This window comes from Loxodonta africana, chromosome 2 (genome assembly GCF_030014295.1).
Source record: "Loxodonta africana isolate mLoxAfr1 chromosome 2, mLoxAfr1.hap2, whole genome shotgun sequence".
Taxonomy (NCBI): Eukaryota; Metazoa; Chordata; class Mammalia; order Proboscidea; family Elephantidae; genus Loxodonta; species Loxodonta africana.
Window position 1 is genome coordinate 82,631,109 of NC_087343.1, and position 24,648 is coordinate 82,655,756.

At 40.1% G+C, this 24,648-nt stretch overlaps 1 protein-coding gene and 1 non-coding gene across 4 annotated transcripts in view; both read right to left on the reverse strand.

Annotated features, from left to right (window-relative positions):
• Positions 1-7,081: 7,081 nt before the first annotated feature.
• Positions 7,082-7,190, reverse strand: LOC111750019 (U6 spliceosomal RNA). Its single transcript, XR_002785168.1, has one exon. It is a non-coding gene; the product is annotated as a U6 spliceosomal RNA (small nuclear RNA).
• A 12,039-nt stretch (positions 7,191-19,229) lies between these two features.
• The window catches only part of AP3B1 (adaptor related protein complex 3 subunit beta 1), a 278,558-nt gene continuing 273,139 nt past the window's right edge, over positions 19,230-24,648 (reverse strand). For 2 of the 3 annotated variants that reach the window (XM_003408109.4, XM_064273483.1), the window contains one exon: positions 19,230-19,958. In XM_003408109.4, the coding sequence (XP_003408157.2) occupies positions 19,805-19,958 (154 nt within the window). In that variant the 3' untranslated portion in view covers positions 19,230-19,804. Of the gene's footprint in view, positions 19,959-20,373; positions 20,420-24,648 lie in introns of those variants that run through there. The other variant, XM_064273482.1, reaches the window with a different exon arrangement.

Consider the following 24,648-nt stretch of genomic DNA (forward strand, 5'->3'; position numbering starts at 1 on the left):
AGAAAAATGTTATCAACCCATCTAATTCTGCCCTCCTGTCAGCCTGACAGAGACTTCGAATGTGCAACTGGCCCAGAGTTGATTACCTTCAGGTGCGGTTAGGTTGAGTTAAAAATTCCATTAGCAGTTCACAGGCGTTGGGAGCAAGGTTCCACAGGGGTGGGCTTTTTCTAGTTAACAAGGAAGAAATGGCTTCTCATTTCACAGTTATTGCAAGGAGAGGCCTCTGGTTTGTTTACGTTCTACGAAGGGATAGAGTCTCAGCTCTACAGGCCGGGAGGCAGAGGCACGTGGAAGTCAAAGAGGGAAACAATTTTCCGAGGGGAGACACAGTTGCCAAGCAGGCCAGACAGGAAATGCAGGGCCTCCTCAGAGCAGCCTCCCCCCGTTGGAGGCCCGGCTGAGCCTCTCCCACAAGTCCACCTGTTTCTCAACCTAATTGTTTTCCATTTTCTTGTAATAAGCACCCCCCCACCCTAAGCCAAACACTGAAGCAATGCCCTGTATTTACAAAGCTCCAAGGCATGCAATAAAGGTGAGTGCTATTTGCTACTCTCTGCCTTGCTTTTAATTTTATTCTAGAAGAAAATCAATTAGACCGTCAGAAGCACGTCTTCCTTCTTTGAGGCTTTTGGGCTTGAATAGCTCATGGAAGTACTTTCCCTACCCTCAATATCTTATTAAATGCTTGATTGTAATGGTTTTAAAAGAAAACAAACAAACAAAAAAGGCAGAGGGGCAAGCATACAGGCAACTTAGGAACAAAAGCGGGCATTTGAAGAGACAGACCCCTTACGCTGAGCTGTTTTTCCACTCAGGCAACCTTCTGTATTGCTGATATTGTTTTCTGATCGAGGATTAAATTCGCTGCTTTTCTCCTCATCTGCACATTTAAGCTGCTCATTAGCTGAGAATAGGACATCCTGGCAGTAGGTAACCAACAAAGTCACCAACTGGGAAGGTGAGAGAATGGCTTCCTCCTGGCGATGGTGGTCGTGGTGGTGGCAGTGGTGTCCTGGGCCTTCCGGGAAGCCCTCACCATTTCCCTTGGCATCTGGCACTCTCTTAAATGGAGGTGAAGCCTCAGCAGCTGGGTGGGCATGTGTTTTTCTTGGGGAGTCGATGAAGAGAACAGAGCCTCACACAGGTACTGAGCCAAAACCTCCTGTGGCTTCCCATTGACCCCATAGTCAGCCTGGCATTCAGGGGCTGCCATCGCTCTGTCAGATATTGGCATGGTGGTCTGTGTACTTAACTGCAACATTGGCCAAAATTTGGCTGAAGAGCTATGAAGAGTTCAAAGCATATGGCATGTCCAGGTATAAGGGCAGAGAGCCACTGATGTCAGGTGGGTGTAAACAGCTTGCTGGAGCTCCTTTGCAAAAGGCCATCTGGGGGTCCCATCACAGGGGGCCTTGGTGCTGAATACTTCAAAAAAGTCAACATACACAGAAAACCACTTTATAGGCTGTTCCCAGGTAAGCAATTATTTTTGTGTCTTATTCTCCCACCGGGTAGTATGAATATTTAACACAAGTGGCTGCTAACTGAAAAGTTGGAATCCATCCAGAGGCCTCTTAAAATAATGATCTGGCGATCTATTTATGAAAAATCTGCCACTGAAAATCCTGTGGAGCACAGTTCTACTCTGACAGGGGTAGCCATGTGTTAGAATCAATTCAATGGCGACTAGTATTTCCCCCACTGAGAGGTGAGCCTCTTGAGGGCAGGGACCATGCATCACCCATGGCTGTACATCTGAGAAGGACACTCCTGTCTCAGGATGGTATGTGGTGTATACTGCAAGGAAGAGAGATGTGGTAGAATGGAAGAAGGAAGCGTGGGGGAAACCCTGCTCTGCTTATGATGCAGCTGCTGATGGAAACGCAGATTTGGGGGAACACATAACTCAAAGTTCTGTTCCCACTGACCCCTGCAAAGGACAGGAGAGTGTCCTAGAGATCTGCAGAGGGTAAAGGGGGTGGCAGGTCAGAGTGTGGGGTCAGCCCCAGACTGGCTACCTTGCCTTCAGGTTCCATTCCTGCCCTACAGCCAGCCCCCTGGTGGCATCGGGGAAGATGCTGAAGCGGATTCTTGGCCTTTTCCCTTTGCCATTTGCCCCCAAAGCATTGTGAGACCTGTCTGGGCAGTGGTTAGGCACTTGACACATTTTAATCCAGGCAAACTGGGGGCTCCCAACATTTTTAGGTGGAAATGTGTATTGATGATCACCAAGGATATCGCTAAACAGCCTCTCAGTTGGAAGGCTCCAGGAAAGAGCAGTGCCCTGGACAGAGTACGGTAGCCCTCCCACCTCAGCCACATCCCTGGTCTTGTTTACCTAATGGTGCGACTCTGCCCTGTCCGTGGCTTTCTTTGCTGTGGTCCAAACACCTTCCTGAATGTTTTTGCTTTTCATTTTATTCTTGAATATGGGACTATATATGGGGTTATTGGCACACACAGTGTCATGATTGCTGTGGGGTAGCCTCCCTGAGGTAGATCCTTCTGGAGGAGGCCCTTCCCTCCCAGTACACATGTTATACTCCTTCCTGCTTCTGTTTACATCACAGCCTCCCCCCGAGTAATTAATGATCTACAAATGCTCCCACCAGCCAATTCGGTCCTCTTTGCTACCACAAGCTCTGTGCAACTGTGGTCACAGACAATCAGATTAAATGTCCTATCACCCAGCATTGATCAGATTAGCAACCTTGTGACTATTCGTTAATTGTATTTTCTCTTGGAGCCCTATTCAACTCAATACTAAGTGCATTGTTGTTCGTGGCAAATGAAAAAGTAAATACAAATAGGACGCTTCTTACATTTTAAAACGAATGATCCACTACTTTTTCAAAACAGTTTATAAGAGGATAGGGAGGTTAATGCAGTGTTACTTTTCCTGGGGCAAAATTGTTAAACTGGAGTCATTAAATTCCCAAGAGTCATTAAGTTTCTGTAACAGGCCTTTTAGGATTCTCATTTCCTCAGTGTTTTAGGAAACTCCACTCTGCCTGGCAAACTTGACTCGGGTCTCCCAGGGCTACCTTTTTTATGTGGTAGAAGTCACAGAGGGCAGACACAAACCCTTGATCTGAAGGAGAAAACAAATTGGGTTATTCATGCATGTGGCTGGAGAAAGCTCAAATATTATTTTGCAGAGTTTAAATAAGGTAGGAGAGAGAAAGAATGAATGTTACCAAGGGCATTTCTCCATCTCAGAGGCCAGATGCACAGGGGTCGAGCATGGGATGCAGTGCTGTCTTTAACAACCTCCAAGCCAAAGGAAGAAGAACGCTACGAGAAAGGTCACTTTGCCCTCATTTCTTTACCTCCTCTCTCTCTGCTCTCCCATCTTTCCACATGAAGAAACTGTGGGCCTGAGGAGTCAGGAGGCTCAACTGATGACACTCAGTGGGTGTTGTTGCTATGGCTTCAGAGGTCTGCAAAGAGTGAAGAGTTGGCTCTGACTCATGACAACTCCATGCACAACGGAACAGAAAGTTGCCTGGTCCTGCACCAACCCCATGATCGGTTGCAGATTGGACCATTGTGATCCACAGGGTTTTTACTTGGTGATTTTCAGAAGTAGATCACCAGGCCTTTCTTCCTGGTCTATCTTAGTCTGGAAGCTCTGCTGAAACCTGTTCAGCATCATAGCAACTCATAAGCCACCACTGAAAGATGGGTGGTGGCTGCACTTGAGGTGCATTGGCTGGAATTGACCTGGGTCTCCAGCATGGAATGTGAGAATTCTAACCCTAAACCACCGGTGACTCCAGCGGGTGGTAACGCATCTAAAGCACGGAGCCTTCCGTTACTGCTGCAGAACCCCTCTGACATCTTGTTGGCCACAGCAAATGTGGGTGCTCCCTGTTTGTCCTCTTTTCAGGGTCACAGCATTGCAGTGGGAAGACATTTAGGGAAAAAAAAAAAACTAAATAATTATCCATAAAAATTACCTGACAGTGAGATCTGTTAGTATGTGGAATAGTCTCCCTGGGGAAATGGTTAACGATGTCATTATTTGACATTATTAAAATTATAGTAGATAAAGAACTCAGGAAACTAGGGAAAGGAAGACTCTTGGAAAGACAGATAAACTGGGGTGGTGTCACGTGTTCTTCATGGTACTTTCTATAGAAATTTTGCATTTTTCTTACATACTTACATAATTTTCTTTCTTCCCCAGTGTATACACGGAGAATACCCAGGACTTACACCTTTTTGTATAATAATAATGTCTGTAATTTAATATTTAGTATGTGCCAGGTACCCAGCTGGGCACTTTATCCCATTTAGTGAATTTTATGTTCCCTTCTCATCCCCTATTGTTCTTGCCAGGGTTGGAGAGAGAGCAGTGATGCCTGGGGACCCATCTCCAGCTGCGTGACACTGAAAAAACCAAAAAAAAAAAAAAAAAAAAAAATCCAGTGCCGTCAAGTCGATTCCAACTCATAGTCAGTGTAATTTATATAAATAAAAAAAAATAATTTTATATATTACACAGAAAAAGCATACTCCTTTTCCACTTAGCTGTTTTACATGTATCTTTATCATGTACTTCTTGTAGCCTGTGAATCTCACTGGAATGCAAATTCTCTCTGCAAGAGTTTTGATTGGAGTAAAAAGGCAGGAATCTTACAAAAAAGAAATCTCGGTGGCCAGGTAAATGCCAGAGAGTAAAGATTGCACTGACCGAAAGTTTCCAATGTTTGTTATTCCAAGATAACCTGCTTAATTTGTAAACTACAGCAATACCCAACAGGTTATGTTAAATTCATACAGAAATGAATAGAGAAATTTTACATTTAATGTTCACTGTAGTTATAATCATGGAAACCCTGGTGGCATACTGGTTAAGTGCTATGGCTACTAACCAAAGGGTCAGCAGTTCAAATCCACCAGGCGCTCCTTGGAAACTCTACGGGGCAGTTTTACTCTGTCCTAAAGGGCCTCTGTGAGTCGGAATCGACTTGATGGCACTGGGTTTTCTGGGTTTATAGTTATAATCTGGGGTCTCCCAAGATGGAAATGTCAGTAGAAAAATAGGGACCTATCTGAGGGAGGAATTCATCTAACAGGCAATTGGGGGGCGAATGTATACATTCTGCTTTATATAGTTTAGTGCTAAGATGCATTCAAGTAATCCCTAAGAACACGTATATTTAATTTTAACCAATGGGTTATAGGAATCGTCAAAAATCAAACACAATAAAAAGGAACAATATTTATTTATGGCATTTTAAAATCTATCCCATTATTGGTTAGTGCTCCCCTCAATTGTTTAACTGCAATTGGTTCCACTTTCTCAGTGTGGATGATTTTTATACATCTGAGTTAAAAAATAATGCTGCTTGCAAGTGAAAAGTTAAAGACCAAGACAAGGCCTATTAGAATAACATTATACTTTTTTATTCCCTGTACTTACTTTGTCAATTGCTAATTATTTCCCTCTTCCTATGCAACAAAACAGAAGCCATAAAATGTTTGATTTAATGAAAACTTCCTTACCAAGTAGGTCCTCCAACTCTGATGAAGGCTTATAGGTAATTTATCTACCTCAGTAGGCAATGACCTTTTGTGAATCATGAGTCATTCCTCACTACTAATGAGATAGAGCCAGATGCCATTCCACCCTCTGCATGGCCCCCTCCTTCCTCCACCCAGTAGAGGGTGTTCGGCTCCTGCGCCCTGCCTCCCAGCTGAAGTGGGCTGTAATTAGTCCTCGCACAGTGAACCTGCTCAGGAGGGTAACACCCTTCTCCTTGTGCTCCGTGGTTAGGGTGACTGAACATTGAATGTTCTTCTCTAAACAGCCCTGAGGAAAAAGGGTTGAGGGGTGATGGGAGTCAGGATAAGTCTCATTATTGCCTGGGAAGTCGAAATACTTCTGGCATCTTGAGAAAGGTCACTCTGCCTACTCTCTCCAAACTACAGTTATGGAAAAAATAACCAGGTGATTAGAATAGCATTTTGGATACTGTATTTTAGTGGTACAGAGCAGTGAATGCTGGGAACCACATTGCTGCCCTGTAGTCTTCGGATGGTTTTCACTGAGTAGATCCCAATGTGTGTACTTATGTGTAAACTGTGTACATTTTTTCTTTGTACTTCTTAGTGTATTTACCTTGGTAAAGTTGTGCTGACTTCACTCATATTTGGTCTTCCATTTCCCATCACCAAAATTAACAAGTGCCAACTATCTAGAAAGTGATTCCGCTTCCCTTTCCCTCCCATCCCTGATAACCATCAAAGAACTTTGCTTTCTGTATGTATATCTATTCTTGATTTTTTATAGTAGTAGGAGCATACAGTATTTGTCTTTTTGTGTTTGACATACTACAGTCAGCATAATGTCCTCTAGATTCATCCATGTATGTTTCATGGACTTCTCATTATTCTTCATAGTTGCACAGTATTCCATTGTATATATATACCACAATTTGTTTATCCATTCATCCATTGATGGGCGCTTAGGTTGTTTCCATCCTTTTGCTATTGTGAATAATGCTGCAATGAACATAGGTGTGCATATGTCTATTCATGTCACTGCTCTTATATCTCTAGGATATATATACCTACGAATGGGATTGCTTGATCATAAGGTATTTCTATTTCTAGCTTTTCAAGGGAGTACCATACTGTTTTCCATGGTGGTTGCATTATTTAACAATCCCACCGGCAATGTATGAAAGTTCCAAGCTCCCCACAACCTCGTCCGCATTTGTTGTTTTCTGGCTTTTTGATCATTGTCATTCTTACAAGGGTGAGATTGTATCTCATTGTAGTTTTGATTTGCATCTCTCTAATGGCTGATGATTGCGAGCATCTTTTCATATATTTGTTGGCTGCCTGAATGTCCTCTTTGGTGAAGTGTCTGTTCATGTCTTTTGCTCATTTTTTGATTGGATTGTTTGTCTTTTTGTTGTTGAATTGAAATTTTCTATGTATTTTAGAGATTAGACCCTTATCAGATATGTCTTTGACAAACATTTTTTTCTAGTCTGTAGGTCATTTTCTTATTCTTGGTAAAGTCTTCTTTTTTTTTTTTTTAATTGTGCTTTAAGTGAAAGTTTGCAATTCAAGTCAGTTTCTCAGACAAAAACTTAAAGCATCCTTGCGTGGGGGCCACGCTAATCTTCTCTGTATTGTTCCAATTTTAGTATACGTGCTGATGAAGCAAGCACTTGGTAAAGTCTTTTGATGAGCATAGTATTTAATATTTAGGAGGTCCCAGTTATCTAATTTATTTTCTATCATTCATGCATTCTTAATTTTGTTTGATAGGCTATTTATGCTGAAAATTAAGTTCCCTAGTTTTGACTCTTTCAGGAACTTTATAGTTTTAGCTTTAACACTTAGGTCTTGGATCCATTTTGAGTTAGTTTTTGTGTGTGGTGTGAGGTATGGATCTTGATTCATTTTTCTGCATATGGATATCCAGATTAGCCAGCACCATTTGTTAAAGAGATTGTTTCTTCCCGGTTGCATGGACTTTGATACTTTGTCAAAGATCAGCTGCCCATAGGTGGATGGATTTACTTCTGGGTTCTCAATTCTTTTCCACTGGTCAATGTGTCTGTCATTGAACCAGTACCAGGCTTTAATTACCCTGGCTGTATAATAAGTTTTGAGATGGGGAAGTGTGAGGCCGTCTACTTTGTCTTCAATATTGCTTTAGCTATTCGAGATATCTTTCCTTTTGTATAAAGTTGGAGATTAGCTTTTCCATTTCATTGAAGAATGTTGTTGGGATTTGGCTCAAGATTGCATTATACCTATAGATTGCTTTTGGTTGTATACATGTATTCTTGATTGTGCAAACATATTAGTTTGGCATTTTGAACCTACCCAGCCACCCCATGGGAGAAAGACCTAGCAATCTGTTCCCCTAAAGATTACAACCAAGAAAACCCCATGGGGCAGTTCTACTCTGTCACATGGAGTACCTGTGTGTTGGAATTGACTCAATGCACCTAAAATGTCACTATTTATAATGGGTTACTAATTATACACGTGACTCACTAATTATATATATATGTATTACTGTTCTCTACCAGTACATTATAAAAAGACATAAAAATAAATCTTTGAAAAACATGACATGAAAAAATAAAGGTAGGTTTTAATATTTTCTGCCCATTCATTACTGGATCTTTTTGTACATGTTTCTGCTTTTTGGGGTCTAGAGAGAGAAGAATGAACACACGTGCTTGCCTTGGTACAAAGTAGATCACTGCATGGCCATAGTCCTTTGGTTGCACAAACTAAAAGGAGGTTCATTCTGCCCAGAGGTACCTTGGAAGGAAGACCTGGCAATCTACTGCTGAAAAATCAGCCTTGAATACTCTTTGGAACACAGTTCTACTTTGACATGCATGGAGTCACCATGAGTCCAAAATGGCTCCACAGCAACTGGTTTTTACATGGCCATAAGTAACAGTGCTGGAGGTGGGGCCAGGTAACTGCTCCGTATCACACTGCCTCCTACCAACGTTCTGAGGTGAAGGGCATGGGGATCAGCCACCATCTGAAAGATCAGATTGTTCTCCCCGTCCCCACCTCCCTCAACACATCCTCACAGCATTTTTTTCATGCTATGCTTTCATTTATGAGAGTGGGCACTGCTGGGGGAGTGGAAACATTTGCAGACGAGTAGCTCTGGAATTCCTTCCAGAATGTTTGATGAATCTATGTTCAAAATAGGTAGGCAATGGTGGAAGGAGGTGTGGAAATGCAGCTGCTGGCTGAAGAGGCACTAGCACAGGCCATCTTGTGGCCTGTACCACCGGCCTGAACAGGGAGGGAGATACAGGGGACTCCATTTCCGCCCCATGTGGTGCAGCCTGTGAATTCCACACTGCTGAGGGGCCCCACACAGGGGAGAGGTCGTCCTTTCTTACTAAAGGTCAGATAGAAATTAGAGGTGGTCTTTCATTGCTGCTAACCAAAGGGTCAGCAGTTCAAGTCCGCCAGCGCTCTTTGGAAACTCTATAGGGCAGTTCTACTCTGTCCTATAGGGTTTTTGTGGGTTTCATTGCTGCCTTCACTAGAGGAACATCCCACCTGATTGTAAAAGATGTGAACTTTGCAAACGTAGAAACAGGTAGAGTGTGTGTGTGGGGCGGGGGGGTGGGTAATGTGGAGCAATGTCAGGCTGAACTTCTCCAATTAAGACCATTTCTAGCTGCCATGTCTGGCAAGCATAAGAAAACAGTAGGAAATAACCGGCAAATCAAAGTAAACAAAAAACCCAAACTTTGAAATGTTTATTCAAGTGCTTTATAATTAATGTGCACATTCATATAACTAATTATAGAAGCTGCCTTTAAATTATTTTGAATTCATGAGGTGGAATAAAATAGACTCATCAAACTAATCTCACAGATGAATTTATATTGTTTTTCCTCCTGGGAAAACAAAGAAACCCAATTCCTTCAAATAGAAGATTTCCTCATAAGACTTAGCTATTCCTATAAAATAAAGAGTCATAGGCAGAGAAATCATCATCTTATGAAAATAGTTTACTAGGAAAAGGGGAAAACAATTCCTTGATGACTTTTCGCATTTGAAATAAGCTACCAATACTAAGTGCTTGAACTTGATGTTGTAGGGAAATAATTTCCCGAAAAGATAAAAATTAGAAGGAAAAATTTCTACCAATATGCAGTTTCTTTCTAGGTCAATGATTTTGCCTTGTTCACAAATCTGGGCGAGGCTGATGCGTACGACCTGCCAAGAAAATCCACTGGATTTGACGTGTTTCAGTGTCAGCTGTGGGGTGTCTGCCTTAAATCTGTCAGGACAGCCCTGTGGCCTCTCCCGCAAAAACCCATAGGGACAAAATTTATTGTTACACCTCAATAGCTTTTTGTTCACCTCCAAAATAGGGGTCCTGGGTCATGCTAACAATTGTAGAGAGACAAAACGCTATCTCTATATTTTATTAAATGGCTCTCTTAATAATTAATCAAATGTGAAAATTATTTTCCATCACTCTGACACTAAGCTAAAGCACTGGGCTTTTTTTTTTTCTTTTTTCTTCTCAGCCTGTTTCTTTTCCTTTTGAATTACCCTCGGTGGATTCTCTCAGCTACAAAGCAAGTGAGTAGAGGAAGCCCGATTTACCACTTGGCTTTTTAAACCATAATCATTCCTCTGGGCTTCTACTGGAGAAGAGCTGGGGGATTTTGTAGGTTTTCAGATAAACACCTGAGAAAATCTGCTCCCTGATCCCCCAAACCTAAAGAAGGGCCATAATACCAAAGACAGGAACAAGTCTATGGAAGTCCACTCTGCCAGTCCACAGCACGGCACCCCTAATTGTTGTTAGTTGATTTTGACTCCTGGCAATCCCATGTGTGAAGAGTAGAACTGCTCCATAGGGTTTTCAAGGCTGTGACTTTTTGGTAGTTATCACCAGGGCTTCCTGGAGCCTTTTGGGTAGGTTTGAACCACCAACCTTTTGGCTAGTAGTTGAGCTCCCAGGGACCTCCCACATCTCTAAGAGGAGTTGGCATTATTTGAATATAAAGACTTGGCTCCTTCTCAAAGAGTTCTGTGTTGTGAGGGACCAATAGCTTAATAAGAATTCCTTTGTTCATCTCAGGATGGGGTAAGACAATAACACTGCAGTGCTGAGGTATTAGCCTGGAGTTCTACTTTCAGGCATTCGCCAGTGATGTTTGCAGGATTTTCAGCCTCCAGCATGATCCTACTGGAAGATGGGTGGTGTCCTAGGGAGTCAGGGCCTAGGCCACTGACAGATTAATACCAGATAAGGGACACTGCTGGGAAAATGCTTAGCAAGCAGTTCTCCTGACCTTTCCTTACTAAAAGGTCAGAAAGAAATTAGAGGTGGTCTTTCACTGCTGCCTTCATCAAGGAACATTCCATCTGAATGTATAAGATGCGAACCTTGCAAATGTGGAACTAGGCAGGGTGTGTGTGGGGGCGGGGGAAGTGGAGTGGGGGGCAGATAGTAGGAGAGGGGGCTCTGAGGACTGTGTGGGGAGGGTAAGTGTATACACACAGCTGAAGCTACCAAACCAGGCAATGCAAAAGCCATGCGGGCAACAGGAACGGGTTGGAAATGCACGGAAGAGCAATGACTGCTGGCAGCATCGTCAATATTCTCCCTCTGAGCACTAATTACATTATTAAGCAAACAGACCAACACAGGGTGTGAGGGATGGAAACATGCATTTAGGATCCAGTCACTCTCCACTTGGCTGTAAATAATCATGTGCGATACACAGTCCACCCAAAGTGCACTCTTGGGCACTTCCCTTTTCTATAATTTCCAGGCAGTCCTCGGATTATGAACAGGTTCTGTTCCTAAGTCTGTCTTAAAGTCGAATACGTACATAAGTCAAAACAGTTAAGTACAGTTAGTATCTAATGTCAGTTAGTCAAATGTTTGTCTTAGTTTATGGTACATAGTGAACCTTTATACAAAAAACACTAAAGACACACTTCTAGATACACTAAAACATCTTTAACAAAATAATACAGTAATAATGATAACAATGTTTTTATGTGCCTGTTCGTTATTACGAACCATTGTACGTACCTCAAATTTTTAATATAATAGGCTTTACGGTGGTTGGTTTGTAACTATGGGTTATATCTAATACAGATGTCCATAACCCGGGGACCACCTGTACTAAGCTGGAGAATGAGAAGTATTGTTTGCCACGAAAGCCATTCTTGGAGAAGTCAGCTTCCCTAAATTCAGTGCTACCCACTCTACCAGGTATTTCTGAGAGTGTGAGACAGAGCAGCCAACACCTCCCCAGAGGAGAGGCCAGAGTCAGGAGGCACAGGACATAGGCTCCAGGAGCAGCAACTTGCATTTCCTTGGGTGCAAATAGCTAATGAGAGCTTTGCAATACAGAAAAACCCAAATCTCCTTTGATCTAGCTAAATACAGTCTAAAGAGGTGGGCGTAAACATAGGATTGGAAGGAACCAGGGACAACATGGAAAGGATTTGTATGCAATGAAAATAAATCTGTTTTAAAAAACAAGTCTAAGAGAAGCTTGCAGAGGGAAATCTGCAGCAGGCAGAGCCAGCCGGTTGAATGGCAGAGAGAATAGAGGCTATTTGAATACTGATGTGGCCCTCACTTTCTTCCATTTCCATTAATGACATGCTCATCAAAGGCAAACAATGGGACCGGCTGCCGGCGCCTGTCACAGTGTGTGGGTGCTGGGATGCCAGGCTGTCATCCCCCGGCTGCATTTAGAGACCTGCGCGCTAATAAGAAGTGCTCTGTGCCGTCAATGCAGACAGGTGCTTCCGCGGCTGGGACATGCTCCATTCCCTTCCCCCCGAAACCCTCCTCTCTCAGCCCCCCTGACAGACACCATGAAATGCACAAATTAACAGCCCCATCATGTTGGGCTGCTGCTGCCTGCGGTGAAAGCAGAAAATCAAGTTGTCACCCAGGGTGCAGTGATAAAGCCACAGCCTCATTTCTCTGTTGGTGCCCTATGATAGCAAATGCCAGACAGCTGGATGGATGGGAGGCTTTAGATTAAGGCCTTGATGCACTCTGGCCAGAGAATTAGTAGTTGCTGTTTCCATGTGGATATTCTGTTCAAAACAAACATCTGGAGAAAGAAAAGTTTCTTAGGGCAGAAGTGCCCTTTGCTTCTTTTAGAACCAAAGAGACAAAAGAGAGTGGTGTTTGCTTTCCCAACCGAGAAGATTCCAATTCTCACCTTGTTCAGAACTTGATCAAGGACTTACAGCTATGAGGTTAAGGAGTTAGCAGTCTTGGTGCCAAGACCAGTCTTGTTGATGCAGAGAATACTTCCTGGGTCCAGAGTTCTTTGCTACTTACACCCCACCCAGCAAGTCCTCCTCCTTCTAAGACAAAGGACTCTTTCAGAGCTCCTGGAGCAGCCTGCCTAAAGCTGCTCCTTCCCCAGACCTTTCCACTCCTCCCTACACATCTTCAGATTAAAACTACTTCTCACGAAATAACAGATACAAACAACCCTGGCCTCCTGGCACCAATAGCCAGTTGGCTCTGAGTTACTGCTGGCCTGACCTAGCCGAGGCTAACATTTGCCCTGGCCAAGTGTGTAAAAAGGAAGAAATGGAGGGGCCTGAGCCCTTCAGACTCCAAGGAGTTTAATGACATAATGGCCTGAGAACTTCAACATAAAACAGGAAGAGCAACTAAGGAAACTTACAACATAAAACCCCCCTCCTGTCATTTTTTATAGTAACAGTAAAACACTTTATTGAATTTATGAGCTACATAATGACTATGAAGAATGTAACTTGAATTAGAACCAACTCGGAAGTATAATATCAACTATAAACCCTCTTCTATTACCCCATCCCTTCAGCTTTTTCTGTCCTCTTCCTTTCAACCAAGGGACACCACCTTCCTCAGACTAATCCCTGAGACAGAGTTCCCAACTTGCTAATAATCTTGACTCTTCCTCCAGAGCTCCACAGCTGACATACCTCCAGATGTAAGACACTCTCTGGGGGTGACCATTCCCTTTCAAGGCCTCAGATCCATTAAAATGCATTTTAGAGAAAGAAACCGGTTAGTCTTTCCTTTGCATAAAGCCTGTCAAAATGAGAAGATCTCTGGGGATATACATCAGGTATTTCAATATCTGCAACTCCGTATTGTAATGGCCTTTCCCAAATACAAACTACAACCCCCTTGGAAGTTTATGAAAAGCATTCTCAGCCACGGATGCAGGGCGCAGGTGGGGAGGGGGTGGTCAGTGTCTAACGCCTGGGTGCAGGGAAAACGTAGATCACTCAGCTAAGCAGCATGCTAGACTGTGTTTTCTGTTTCCATTTCACTCCTTAAGTCTTTCTGTTCCCCAAGGATTTTTCTGAAGGGGTAATAAAATAAAATGGGTGAAACAAAGCCATAAGCCAGTTAAGTCTGAAAGACATGTCATCTCATCTAAAAGGAAGAAACGGACCATTTCCATGCCTAAGGCTGACAGCAACGCCTGAGCTGGCAATAGTGCTATTCCATTTGATTTATAGAATAATGGGGTGACAAATGATGACAAAAATAAACTTTTACTGCACTGAACTGCTCCTTTATTTATGAAATTTGGCCAAGTAGTGAAATCTTTTATCTGCAAGTTGTAACATGGAGTGGGAACGAACGATTATGGTGTGGTAATAGTAACCCAGCGACGGAGGCTGAGTCAGTTGGAAATGGATTGAGGTAAAATAACTACCGCACCATGATAAATGTGAACAGCGCTTTGCTGACAGATGATCTAACAGGTGTTCATAACAACTATATAAGAGGATTTATTTATGACCAGCCACAGCCGCAGCACTGTAAATCAACTCCAGCAGCTGCACACCGCTGAAACCAAGTCCCTGATGGAGGAACGGTGCAAGAGCCCAAAGAACACAATTCACTCCAGAATCTTAATCATCAAATAACATTTTTTTAGGTAATTACACCACAGCACAGAAATCATAATTACTTCCAATTAGAAAACTGAGCTGGCCATAACTTTGTTTACAAAATATTTTTATTTGGGGCCTATGGTTTTAATGCTGCTTGAGCAAAAGGAAGACTCTGGGGTCACGGAAGGAGGGTTCTTGGGTGATGGGGATTTCAGTGTGATGCCAGTGAGAGGCCCTTTCACAGTAGCTTCATTTTTTAAGGCTCAAAAATCAAACTTTCAGTTGGGAGGATACTTGGTTTTCCCCAAACTTCTGCATTAGCCTCCCCTTGAAAGCATGTTTGAGTTCCCAGCTTACCCTCAGTTGCCACTCCTAAGTTCACACACAGATTATGAACAAAGGGGAATAAGCATCAAAAACAAAACAAAGAAAACTCATTAGAAATGGGGATTTAAATTTAGGCTGAAGGGCCTATCTTCTTACAACCTTTCTTAACTTCTTTGCAAAGGCAAAACTTAACCCTTTTCTTTTCGTAGGTCATAGTCGTAACAACAACTCCTTATTATTGTCCATGGAGAGGGCTGACCTTGTAAGAATCCATCATTCAACACATTGCTTAAAAAAAAAAAAAAAAAAGTGGGAACAAGATGCTTTTCTAGGGTGGGATAAAATCAGAATCTTGGTTGGGGTACAGTCTGAGAAAATTAATCTGCTCCACCTCCTACATACTCATACTTTGTCCTTGACAACCCCTGCCCCTGCCCCTGGTCCCAGGACAGTTAATGAGTGCCCTCGGACCATCTGCAGTTAGTTAGTTTGTTATACATCTCTACATCTCAGAATAAGGATTTTCCTAGATTTAAGCCTGGATCTTTGGTGTCTTTGGCCCTCAAGGTTGTAGATGAGAAACCAGTGTCTTAAAAACCAAACCTGTTGCTGTCGAGTGGATTCTGACTCATAGGGACCCTATAGGACAGAGTAGAACTGCCCCATAGGGTTTCCAAGGAGCGTCCGGTGGGTTCGAACTGCCAACCTTTTGGTTAGCAGCTGTAGCTCTTAAGCACTACTCCACCAGGGTTTCCATACTAGTGTCTTAGGTAGGCATTAAAGATAGGTTTGAGTGAATTGTAACAATTCCATATTTGAGCTCTGAGGGCCTAGATGTACAAGAGATTATGTACATAAAACTGTCTCCAGAAAAAGACAAACGTAAGCGGAGATTAGAACATTTAGCATCACCTCAGCTCACAATCACGTAACCAGTAAATAGAAACCAATGGAATTTAATAATCTTTAGTTACTTGACTGTAAGTCCAAAAAGACTCATTTTAGAGCCTACCATGGCAAAGGAGATATCTTAAATCGCCAAAGAAATACTTAAAATCGGCTTACAAGCAGAAGAATCAAACCAACAAGACTGGTTACTCCTGATCTCTAGTTCAATGGTTTCCAACCTTTTTTCTTACAAGTGTGGCATATTCCTATCCATAATACCTGAACCATGCATTGAGATGGGGGTTTGGGGGTGGTTTAGGGAGACAGAGTTTTGAATGTGTGAGAGAGAAAAGAGAGGAGAAATGACGGCAAGAAAAGAGGACACATCACTTTCTGGCGTGTGGCTAATGTTGCTTTCTGTACAAAGGTATTTCAAAATCACACTAAGATACACCTCGGTTGAGATCAATATATTCTCCCTTCCCCTATTCCTGGAAACCCTCCCTCTCCTCTTCTCTTTCTGGATGCCACTCCACTTTTCAGACCCAGCTAGCCTCAGTTAAACCCTCTCAGCCCTCTCTAGGCCAACGATCCCTTCTTCCTCAAACCCAGTAGCACTTATTGTTGCTACTTGACAATTAACCATGCAATTGCTTCATGTTTCTCCCAATTCAGCTCTCAAACAGCTACGTCCCATTCGTTGGTGAACGTACGGAACCTAGAACATTTTCCCTCAAAAAACAATTAAACGTGGTGTTAACTTCCCCAAGATCAGATCACAAAATCCTGCTTAGCCTATAACATAGCTGAAAAGTGGCAGAAAAGAAATGTTACCAAAAACAGGAAGGGTAAAGCATTCATTTAGTTGTACTGAATGCCCTCTGTTGCGAAGTCGGATAAAAAGGGAGATGGAAACTTTGTCAAGACTCAGAAAAGGATCTTCTGGTAACCTATGGCTTATTGTCCTATCAAACACAATTTCCACGATCTAAGACTATAACTAACACTATCATAGACTTGTTATCCTTGATATTTTGTTTGTTATCTGTTGTTCCCCCCAAAATATTAGGAATAAAGAGAGTGAAATTGATCATGAAAACGTTCCTTAGATAACTGGTCAAGCTGAAAGGCAGAAGGGAAGGAGAGGATTAAAAAAGATAAGCAAGTACTGCAAGAAAAATAATTGTCTTTCAATTAACTGACTTTCTATTGACGGAAGAAAAGCAGGTGGCTGGCCAGTCTGCCTGTGTGGGGAGAAAGGAGATGAAGGTGCTGAGCCTGTATTAGTATGTAAGCAAAATGTGTTTGCAAGCCAGGTCTTGCTAATTTAAGGAAGGTCCACACTGCCATTTTTTTTTTTTTTTTACTTGCCAATGTGACTGCAAGTTTCTTCGAGGTATACAGCTTATTATATTTTACCATACCCCTGTCAATGCTACCACACTTCGCACTGCATGCACTCTTTAAATAGAAAGGGAATGGTAGGGCTCTGTTAATTCTGAGTTATAACATAGGGCTCTTTATTTCCCTCCCATTGTGTGAGAAGAGGGGTTTCCCCCCTTTAAGCAAAGTTCCCTATAAGGTCAGAGAGACTACAAAAAGGGAACAAAGCAGGGGAAAAGAGCTTAGGTTTTCCTTTAGCTGATGTTTTTCCTTTCAAATTTTAAATCTTTGTTTACATTATTCATCTTGCCAGATTTTTATCTTCTCTAACATAACATCTAAATTCTTAACAATAAAATGCAGGTGACAAAGACAAACTCTTCTCATAAGCTATTACAAAGTTATTAAAATGTTTGCAAATAGTTATCGGGAAGAAAAAGTATATAGGAAGTGAGTTTGATAAGTTCATTGTTAGTTTCTTCAAAATTAAAAAATCTTTTTCTAATAATAAATAAAGCAAATATATTGCAATATTGAAATATAGTATGAAAGCCATTCTTCAAGAATGGTGTACCTAAAATGTCCCATTAAGTGAACATTAAAATGAAAAAATACAGCTAGAATTAAGAATCCAAAATTGACTAACTCGACTCAATGGAACAATTTCAAGATAATCACGGATTACGATAAAGTTAAAGCAAATATGAGGCAAGGAACTCTGAATCACTCTACCAAAAAAAAAAAAAAAAAAAAACCAACAAACTCTAAACTTAGGACTATGGCCATTTTTCTAATTTCATTTACATAAAAAATGTTTTACTAATACTAAGCTGTTGATGATAAAATGATTTCAACTGGTAGCACATTGTATTACTGACTTAATACAGATTTTAACTATGAAAGTTAGCAGCCAAAAATATTCAAAAGTAAAGTCCTATTGACATTTCCTTAGTTTTAAAAAAAAAACAAAAACCATGAAAAAATGTGGTCTATTTTTAAAGACGAGTGCTCTAACTTAAAAAAAAAATAAGGAAAATAAAAACCTCTTTATGTCACAACACACACTTTTCCTTCTGCCTTGATGGTGGCACTGGGTAAGCATAAATATTTTTTTTCAGAAAACAGAAGTATTTAGCCTGTCAAATTTTGTATAACATCTGAAAAATTACCAACTTAAAAACCCAAAGTTACAGAGCCCTGAGGAATAGGGTTAACAGTGGAAATGCCAATGGACTGCAGCTACAGAGCGGCTTCTGGGCATCAGTTCTATGACAGCACACAGGGCTCCAGAGCGAGATACAACTGAGGCTTCGACGGTGGTAACTTCTCTCCATTTAGATTCACTGCTGTATGTCAGGGGCAGGAAAACTTAACAATCTTGTTTGCTGTTTCCAGCTTACAAAATTGAAAATTTACATAATTTTCCACACTCTATTTTGTTTTTCTCAATATGTATTTCCCAAGAACGTTTCATTCTGTTTTTTTTTTCTCCTTTATATATGTCCTACAATGTTTCAATGTGTAGTCTTTTCCTCTTTACTTGTTTTACCATTATTTGTAAGGCTCTATACAAAGGGAACTTACTATCATATGTTACCTTAAAGCCCATTACTCTGTATCAGAAAGGTAAATAAAATTTCAACTGGTTTTAAAAAAGATATAAAAGTATTAGAAAATAGGTTTTCTGATTATAGAATGATCTTAATAAAAACAGTAACTCGACTAAGTTAGCAAGTAAAACAAATGCTCTAGGGAAACATGCTAACATATTAACTATATAACTGGCTTTCAAATTTTCTACAAATAAGTTTATAATAAGTAGGTAGTTTTCAGAGGAGTTTCAGTCTGTCAAAGTTGGGCATTAAGATTTTTAAAGAAACAATGAGACTCAAAGAATTTACTTAGCAGGTATAACAAGCCTTATAATCAGATCTCCACTAAAACAGATCATGACTGCACGGCAGGAGACATTTTGTTCTGCAACATAAAGGGTGTTTTTATTGTTGTTATTAAGCATATCAATTATTTTTTTCCTGGAGTTAACTACTCTATAACACAATTAGAAAACCTACCTGGTTTGAAAGTGGCTTTTTCTTTGACTAACTAAACCCTGCTGCTACTCTACATAATCTAACACTCAAAATATTTACTTTAGAATTCAAAGACCCTCAGCCTATAAACTTCAAGATCATAGTTTCCATTAAAAATGCAAAGACAAATGTGATTCGTATGCTAGTTTATTTATTTTATTATTCAGTGATAATTTCATGATGACAGCTGTCAATAATCAATTACGATACCAGGAAATTCAGGGAACAAATTTTTTCAGAGATCTTACTTTTTATGCACTTAATTCTAAAAAGTATGCTATCCCATTTTCACATACCAAGCTGAGAGGCTAGACTATTTCTTTGCTAATTTCTGCTTACTGCTGAAGGGAAGATGATTTCCAATGAACTTGAAATGTCCAATTCATGTCCATCATTGTTAAGAAAGAAAAGGAAGATAAGAAGGCCACAAGAAGTAGCAGGAGAGAGAAAATGCCACATGGACTCAAGAGTTGAGACAACTGACAGTAAAATATATGTTCTTTGGTTAGCAAAGTGAAAAGGGGGAAAGTATTGCATACATGATAGATACACACTAGCATTCTAAAGCAGGAGACAAGAATGTCAAGAGTGTATTCCTCCCCCACTGCCAGATGGAAGGGCTATTATTATAAATGAAAGGCAGCAGTAGTGGATGCCAGGCACTTGTGTTGTGTGCCAGATTCTGAAGTCCAGATGTAAGCAGGTTACCCCTGGGACAGGACAGGCTTCAGCTCCCGCAGCAGAACAGAACCAATCACAGTTTTCTCAGTGTTTATGATAAGCTGTGCTGTAGAGCCTTCCTTCAGTTCCACTGTGACTAGCATCAGTGACCCACTGTGCACAGTTTTAGCTGCAAACCTACAAGGAAAAAAAAAAAAAAAAGAGAGAGAGAGAGCCCTTTTATTATGGGGGGGGGGAGGAAGGAGACAACATAAATTCAAATAGGTTTAAAATAACTTTTTTTTTCCTCAAATGAAATAATTTATTATTAGTTCCCTACTGCCAAAAACCCAAAGCCAAGCACTCTTCTGAAAAAAAAAAATCAATAAACTGCCCAGCGCCATGCTTACCACAAGCAGGTCATTTTAGTACATCTTTAAAACAGAACAAGGAAAGGAAGTCTACTTTGCTTATTAGCTTGAACAAGGGATGCAGGTGAATAATTCTCCAATACAATCTATTGGGGAATAATTCATTTGGCTACTTAACATTTCACCATGCATAGGGCCATTTAAAAAAAACCACAACATTTTTTATTTTTAAAACATGTTAAGAAAAGGTACCTTTCTCAAAGAGCTTGAAATTTTAATTCCTCATATCTGAAAATGATTATGCAAGAAGTTAGGTAATTTTATGTATATTATAAAATTCTTATTATGCTTCAATGAATTCGCTCATGTTAAAATATTCAAATTCTCTCTAATGTTGATGATCATACAATGAAATCACGATAGCCAAGTATAACATCACACTTCCCTTCTTTTTAATGTTCAGAGCATTAGATCCTGAAACCCTCCACCCCTTTTTCTGCTTTAGAATGTAATAGAGGAAACTTAAGGTCTAATGCTCCGTTATTAAATTCCAAGACATGAAGAACCTACTAATTACATGGAATTAAAAGGAAAACTAGCCTTTTAAGCACTGCAATTGACTGAAAAGCCGCTGGAGGCACAATGAACTTCTGTCAATCCTGCTAATTCATTCTGCGTGCACAGTCAAGCCCCAGAGACGTGAGGGAAGAGGCTGGGTAACCCGCTAGGCCTCCATTTTCCACACAGAGTATGTCCCACACATTTTGGGGGGGAGGGGGTTGGACTGCAAGGATGACTGGAGAAAAACAAAGTTGCTGAGCATGAGCTTCTGAAAACACTAACAAGTGTAGAGCAGGTCTGTGACCTGCTGTGACCCCACTTTGCAGGGCCAATCCCCTTTCTCCTTTCTGTATGACACGTGTCTGAATCTGAGCCATCTGCCTCAATTTGCGCAACATCTTCAGCGACAAAGGCACCCAGTTAGCCCTGACAACAGCTCACAATACATACAAATAAAACTGCCGTGCTGACAGCACGCTGCGGACTATTCAAGAGCAAACCAACTGGTCAGTGTCTCATGTCTGACAATTAGCATGGGCCTTGCACAAAGCCCACGGAGTCCTCAGGGATCTGTTTAATTACCATCAACATAAAAGAGGGAGTTTATCAGGAGACACTCAGAAAAACTTCACTCCAGACTTAATTAAAATATTAGCCACTTAAGCAGGAAGGAGATTCTCTTTAAATGAAAAGTAATTTCTTTTTTGAGGTTTTTTTTTAAAAATGACATCAAGATCTCATAACACATTAGGTTCTTTTTTTGAAATCTAACAAGCCATTTTTTGCCTAAATAGAATCATGAAAATCAGTTTTCCAACAATAATTAGAATAATGCATTAAAAGCAAAACATATATGCTAATTTTACTAAATTGAAAATATTACCAACACCTTTAAGTTGTATTTTAAAATGTTAGCTAATGGTTTGTTGACAATCTATGTTGGAAACCTTTCCAGTCATTTGTTTGTGTAGGTGTTGGAAAGGTACTCTACAAACATGCTGAAGGCTTGTCAAGGAATCAGAACAGTGTTCCTGCTAAGAAAAGTAAATTTAAGTAGCCAGCTTAAGAATATAAATCATATCAATGTTTTAAAAGAGCTTTTATAGAGCTCTTAACATATATATCAATCTGCTTTTCAGATGTACACACAAGAGATGAGGAGCTGGGTACCTTAATTTCCTTTTTGAGAGAACACAAAGATCACCAGCTCCAAAATGACCTCTCCTTTATACGGCTACTTGCAGGTTTATGCATTTCTTTTGTCTAAATTTTTGAGGTTCTTCTGCTTTACAGGAAAATCCTGTTTCTATATTTCTGTTAAATCAGTCCCAAATGATACTTGTTGGCTCTATTATCCCATTCATCTTTGCAACTTTTCCCACAGATCTGGTCATTCCATTCGTGTATCACTCAACCAATATGTCAACAAAGGTCCCTATTTCTGACAGGGTTGTAATTATGTAAACAACAGTCTTATTAGTCCTTTTATTTACTTAACACTTGGGCCTTGGGACGATAAAGAAGGAGATTATATTTGAATAGGAACACAAAAAAACTGTTGTCTGAAATTCTGGGTTGCATAGCCCCAAGGTATGTTTTTTACTTCTCTATTAAAAATTTAGAGCCAATGTTTTAACACAGATTCAGTAGAGATAAATGTCAATTTTGGTGTTAGTATGTTTAAAGATATTAAAATTAGTTTCTCGTACACGTTTTTTAAATCCTATTCCCACAAAACTCTCAATACTGTAAAGAAGAGGCACATGAAAAGATAGGTTTACACTGTAGTATAAACATGCTAAGCAAATCATTCCAGCAATAAAATCTTTAGCTGGTATAAAAACTACTGCCTTTAACTAGGTCTCTATGTTTGAATGGACACAAATGGTAAAAGCAATGTTTTAAACCAGAACACTAGAAGATCAGATGTTCTGACATTCTCATTTCACAGTTCGAAAAGGATGTATTTAATTGGAACACAGCGTGATTACAACTGGCTTGTTTTGGTCCATGTTAAGCAAAAGCCACCCCCCCTCCGAATTTATTAATCATTTAACTCTCCAACAGGCTATGCTTTAATACACATTTAAAAGATACTTGTGAATACAGTACTACTTACTATATGACAAATAGCTAGCTTTTGGATTATAATCAAGAAACACTGATTACAAAGACCGCTTGGGTCAAATACTGATATACTCAATTTAATGGCTGACTTAAGAATCTCTGCACTTGGCTTCAAACTAAGACCTGATTGTGATAAAAATTTTTCAGAAGGCATCTGAAGTTTTCGATCACCATAATGATAACAAAAGCTACCATTTATTAAGTGCTATTGTGCGCCTGGCAGTAGGTACTAAATGCTTCACTTGTGTTACCACATTTGATGGTTAGAGGCAGGTACTATTATTAAGCCATTTTATATATGAGAAAACTGAGGCCCATAGAAGTTGAAGAACTTGCTCAAGGTCACATAGCCATTGAATCCAAGCATTCTGATTCCAGATCAGAAACATTTCCTTAATATATGCAAAAATGCACCATTAATATTTTTTTACCAGTCAACAGATAAATTAAGACTTTTCCTACTAGTCTAATATGGGTGTAATCTATTTCATTCCAGAAACTTTTAAGATTTTTCTCTTTAAAAATTCTGTAATTGACTTTTGTAGTATCCTGTCATTTAAAGCATCTTGATTTGAAGCTTTGCCATAATGCAGTTTTAATTTCTGCCTTTAAAGATTTTCAAAATTTTAAATTCATCCCATCCCTACCATACACACACTCCCTCAGAAGAGAAGAGCTATGAAGAATACAAATCCTTGAATGGAGCTGACACATAAGGGGGGGATTACTGGGAGACCAATCAACCTCGAAAACTGGTTACACCACAAATGAGAACAAATAAGCGGGATGACAGTTAAACATGTATTGCCTATGTAGATGGGCTCCATGTTATTTAAAGGATACCATCTAGGTATTATTCATTTCATTCTACCACCAAGAACTCACTGTTTGTAGTCACCAAATGAGAAGCCCAAAATGTCTGAATGTATCTGATTTTCATCTTATTACATGTCTTTTGTCTATTATCTTTAGTAATTGACATTTAATCTTTGAAGCCTATCTAAGAATTCTTAAAATTTAAGGCGGGGGGGGGGGGGAAGCTCGTTGCCAAGTCTAAAAGAAAGTATGTATCACTCTTCTAAAAAAAGTTATTTTGTCTTAATAATTGACAGGATTATGAAAACAGGTCAAACAATGACAAATTTGAACAAATAACAGTATCTATAATACATGGATTTATTCCCTCATGTTCTTAAATCACATTTTTTTTAGTTATGTGAGAAACTAGCTCTGAACCATAAATGTTCTTTGTTCAAAGGAAAAGAAACCCTACAACTCAATTGTCCTAACTAACAACTAAAATGTTAATATAATAGTATAGCATGAATTTAAAATATTTATCTGAGAGCCTGTATCAATTTCCAGGGTACCGAAAAACATAAAAATTTTTACACTGAATCAGATTTGCTACACTTAATACAACAGCTCTAAGACATGCTTTTTCTTCTCTTGGATAGTTTTCCTGGTTTCTGATTTTTCTATTCTGAGTTCAATTTTCTCGTGTTTTCTGTTCTACTGGTTACTAGGAGCTGTGACAATGGCCCAGTCGGGCTAAAACTTTTTTTTTTTTTCTACTCTGTACATGAAGCCTTCAATTACTGCCTGCTGAAGCAGACAGAATCCTATTAGTAAGAAAGACGATCACAAGATGCAGTGCCCTGCCCTAGCTGTATAAAAATAATTAGTCCAAAGCTGACAAATGTGTAATGAAGTCGCGCAATGATGATATGTAAGAAATACTGGTTTGAGTAAGTCTTCTAAAACCAAATACCCATGTATGCTGACTTGGGGCATCATTTTCCAAAGGATTTAAAATTGTAGATCCTTAT